The 4386-nt window shown below is 55.4% G+C and overlaps 1 protein-coding gene across 1 annotated transcript; it reads right to left on the bottom strand.

Moving 5' to 3' along the window:
• Nucleotides 1-388: 388 nt before the first annotated feature.
• On the bottom strand, nt 389-3706 carry TIFAB (TIFA inhibitor). Its single transcript, XM_072732015.1, has 2 exons — nt 3504-3706; nt 389-1426 (listed from the first exon to the last, which is right to left on the bottom strand). The coding sequence occupies exon 2, from the start codon at nt 1405-1407 to the stop codon at nt 814-816; it is 594 nt and encodes a 197-aa protein (XP_072588116.1). The 5' UTR covers nt 1408-1426; nt 3504-3706; the 3' UTR covers nt 389-813.
• Nucleotides 3707-4386: the final 680 nt, after the last annotated feature.

Below are 4386 nucleotides of genomic sequence, written 5' to 3'. Positions count from 1 at the left end.
GCTGAATTCTATCACAACCTCCCTCCCCACCCTCTCATAGAATGAGCCCTGAATGAGCCCACTGCTCTGGGAAGCCACCTTTCCCTAAAGACTTTGCCCTCTTATCAGCCAAGGCTTTGATCCAGAAATGACACAGTGAGGGAACGTGAGGATGACCCTGATGATGAATTTCCAGGCAGGCCCAGCCCCCAGCTCCCCACCACCAGGAGACCCTGAGCTCTGCCCGCATCCTTTCCAGAAATGTGAGCCCCCACCTTTCCAATTTCCTCTTACACCTCTTCTGTGTTTCCCGCCCCCGCCTCTGCGTGACAACGTGGCGTGCATGCAGCCCATCTGGGGATCGGGGAATCCTATTGGGTATGCCAGCTTAATGAAATACTTGCAGTTTATTAAACACAGGCTTCCCTAAGCCCCAAGTGCCTGTGGGTATTTGAAAGCCCAAGGTAACCCCGAGCTACCACAAACGTAATTGTTACATGTGTCCATACATTCCTCTCGCAACCTCAAACTCCAGCTCTTAAGCAGCTCACGAAATTAGCAACATAAAGTAACTCCTAGGCAGACCAGAGGAGGGAAACGTGGGGAGAAGCTTGAGCGACGCTCTCAGACCCCTCAGGGCCTCTAAAAGTATATGAAGTTCCCATTACCTTGCATAGCTGTAACTGGGGACGCTGCTCCCCCACCCCAGGCTGTTCATGTTTGCAAAATCAGTTCATCATTACAGGTCAGGTCTTGCTTGTCGACCTCGCCCAGTGTCGCTTCAAGGGTTGAAGTCCTATGACAGGCAATGCTTGCCCTGGGCAGCTGAGGGGACTAGCAGGGTACCCTGTCCGAGGGCTCCTTCTGGAGCTGTGTTTCTGTTCCTCCTTCGGGGCTTGCCGGGGAAGGGCCGTGGAGCAGCCCCGGGTGCTCTGGAGCCTGCAGCCGTGGGCTTGGAGGAGGCTGCTCCTGGGAGGTGCTTTCCCATTCATCAGTCTCCTCAGCCTGGGGCCTGTGAATCAGGGGCGAAGGGCTGAGATGGAAGCAGCAGGCAAAAGCCTCCAGGGAGGTTCCTCCCTCTACACGGACCACCATCTGGATGCCGCAGAAGGAGACCCTGTTGACCACGCTCAGGGGAACCTGCTCCAGGAACCTCAGAGTCAGCCCATTGACCCACACGCAGCCCTTGCGGCTTAGGGCCTTTAGGCAGAAGGTCAGCAGGGCGCTGCCCTCCTCCCGGTAGGGCTCCAGCGACAGGTGCCGGCGGGAGAGGCGGGGGAGCAGCAGCCGGAGGTGGGCATCCGGGCCCCGCCCCACCAGCAGAGGGCTGGTGTCATGCTGCAGCTGCGCCGGGACTTTGGCAAAGGCGTCCGGGTCCCGTGTGGGGTGATGCAGGCTCACATGCAGGACTGTGAGGGCCCTCTCCATGGCCGGGAGCCTGGGAACGCTGGAACAAGAGACACGTGGTTGGAGCCGGACACTGCTGTGACTCCCTGAGCTAGACATGCTTGCCCAGCTTAGGGGCTCTAAACCACGTCCAGCAAAACAGAGCAGAGCACGGAGGGTGGGTATGGTCATTCTGTCCAAGTTGGGATGGCGCCAAGGCCGGAGTTGGTGTGGAAGGTCAGCCCCACTGGGTGTAGCCTCAGCTTCATCTCTAGATGCTCTGTGAGTAGGACTTAACACTCATCCGCTCTGAGCTTTAGCTTTCTTTTCTGTAATATAAGTATGCCCGTCCTTGTCTTTGCAAGGTATAAGGCATTCCAGCTTGCATGGTGTGGTTTTGGTGGCCTACTGTCATTTGGAGACAATCTGGCCCTGCTTCGTGGGAAGGGAAGGGCAGGCAGACAGGATACACCTTCCTCGTATCCAACAGTCAACACACAAAAACCCCTGCTGAGCCCTCGTCTGGGCCAGGCCCTGATCAACTGCTGGGAATGAGCCCAAGCAACAGGAGAACAAGCCCTTGGTCTCCAAAACACCCAGCTGGTGGAGGAGAGAGGTGCTTCTAGCAGCAGGGGTTATGGACAGACAGACTGGGGAAGCCCAGCTGGCTCCTGGGGGACCAGAGAAAGAACAAAACCAGCTAGCATGTTCTGAGTGCTTCTATGGGCCTGGCACTATACCAAGTACATTTTGGACATGGATGTCTCACTAGATGGGCAGGAGACAGATCCTGATGAAGAAGGTGGAGAGCATGGAGAGATCTCACTCAAGAACTGACAGGGGCTCTGCAGGGCCTCGTAACAAGGCTGCCACGGTGTGAAAAGCACACATCCTTTGTCCCAGTAATTTCACCTCTGGTAATTTGTCTTTTTGAAATCTCATGGGCACGTGCAGTAAGGCTACTTACAATAGCTGGCTTTGCTCCTGCATGGATTTGAGGAATATAAACTCTCTGGCACATCCCCCAACCCCATATGGTCCAGAACCTGCCATCTCCTTCAGTGGGAACCAAGAGATGCATGGATTTGAATAACTAATTGTGTACTTTCCCAGCACCAGGCTTTGGCCTGCAGTATTGTCTCTGCTAAGAATGCATCTTCCATCCAAACTCTGCCCAAATACAGCTCATCTTTAAAGAACTAGTTCAAATGTGGCCTCTTCTATGAAGCTCTCTTCTTCTCTCTGGCCTCCAGTCTCCTCTGGACACCCCCCATTCAGCTCATCTTCTCATTACACATCAGAGTTATGTGGGTCCTTGTCCTGTCTTCCCTGAGCTCTGTTCCTCCTGCTGTCTCTGAGGCCCCTGGGGCAGGCTGTGGTCTGAGCTGCCCTGTGTCCCACTGCCCTGTGCAAACGAGGCCTGGCCACAGTATCTGTCTGGGGGTATATTTGCCAAATGGTTAAATGAGGAGATGCTCACACACATGAAAATCCTGTGAAATCAGATGTTGGGATGCTGCAAATAAGAGCCTGGTCCTGTCACAGGCAGTCTGAGTCCCAGGCCCTCTGCCCCTTCTACCTTTTGGGTTAAGTAGGCTCATGGTGAGGACCTTACACTCTGACAGTGAGGGACAGACCCCTCAGGACCCCCCCACCACTTCCCTAAAGCACAGACATACATGTGTCTCCATCCCACATCCCATCTCCTCCCGAGGTACAAAAGGTGAACTGGGCCTGGGACAGCTGAGCAGGTATCTAGGTCCTCAAGCCTGGCCAGAAACTCAGAGTTCACTTCTGGGGCCTGACCCCATGCCACAGGGACCTTGAGAGAATCCTCCAGAAATAAGTGTTCTCTGCTGCTCATGAGCTGTTACTCTCTGCTCCACTGAGCACCCCAGCACTGACAGAAATCCCCCACCAGGGCAGAGCCCCTGACGAGGCCCTCTCATGTCTAGAGGACCCCACTCCCCCAGTTTTTCTGGGAAGCAGAAAGCAGCCCTCCCAGGGATGTTTCTGAGATGAGACGATAGGAAGATACTGAGACGGGCGCCTGGTGAAGAGCCTGCAGGGTCTCTTCTCCTTGTCCCACCAGGCCCTCTACCCTGGCTGTGGCTCCAGTCCCCCCGACCTTCACCTACCTTGCCAGGGGTGTGCCAGGGGCACACCTGCATCTGCTACTCCAGCTGTGAGCTCTCAGGGGCAAGTGGGTCTGGGCCGGGGTGTGTCTGGGGTTGGCAGTCACGGCTGCGGTGCAGGGATGTGATGTGTCACACCATTCATTGGTTTTGTTGTTCTCTTTTTCCCTTTAGGAAAGAAAATGGAAGTACAATTTCCCATTGCAGAAGTACAACCCCAAAGCTGAGAGGTTGAGAAACCTCAGCCTGGGATCCTTATTAGCAGAGGCCCCTGGTGGGGGGAGGGGGGTTCCCTGCTGGGTTTCAGTGCTGCCCATGTCTGTAGCCAGTCCCCAGGGTCCTTGAGAGCAGTGTCTGGTAGCTGGTAGCTGGTAGCTGCCAGCTGGTCTAGAGTTCCTCTTCTCCCCTGCCCATAGGGTGGGGTGAAGGAATCCCAGGCCTATTAGAAACTAGAAGCTTTTTGAATAGAGAGCCAATGAGGGCAACCCACATACATGGGAGACTGTGAGGACAGCATTCTGGCTGGACCAGGAGTGACCAAGGGAGCTATGAGTGGGCAACAGAGCAGGCCATTGAGTGTGTCAGAAAGGGCAGGGCCTCAGGGGATGGGAGTAATGGCTGCTCACAGTGGGCAGCCTCTCTTCCAAGACAGCAGAAAGGCCATCTTTTCTACCCCGCCCCCTTCCTGGGCTCTGCTGGCCTTCCAGGGCAGCCTTGGAGAGACCAAGATGGATGCTTGCCCAGCACTGTGGGCCCTCACCACCCTGGAAGTGACCCAGGGTCACCATGGTGTAACCCTTCATGTGGCACAAGTCTGCATCGTCCATCAGTGTTCATACTGTCCTCACTGCATCCACAGAGCTGGCAAGAGACATGTGCCCATCTT

Source organism: Vulpes vulpes, chromosome 12 (genome assembly GCF_048418805.1).
Source record: "Vulpes vulpes isolate BD-2025 chromosome 12, VulVul3, whole genome shotgun sequence".
In the NCBI taxonomy this organism is placed as follows: Eukaryota; Metazoa; Chordata; class Mammalia; order Carnivora; family Canidae; genus Vulpes; species Vulpes vulpes.
Note: the sequence above shows the minus strand (reverse complement) of the source record. Positions and strands in the feature narration are given on the sequence as shown.

What these genes read in the sequence shown, in the direction of transcription:
- TIFAB (XM_072732015.1), bottom strand. Translation starts at nt 1,407, where the DNA reads ATGGAGAGGGCCCTCACAGTCCTGCATGTGAGCCTGCATCACCCCACA.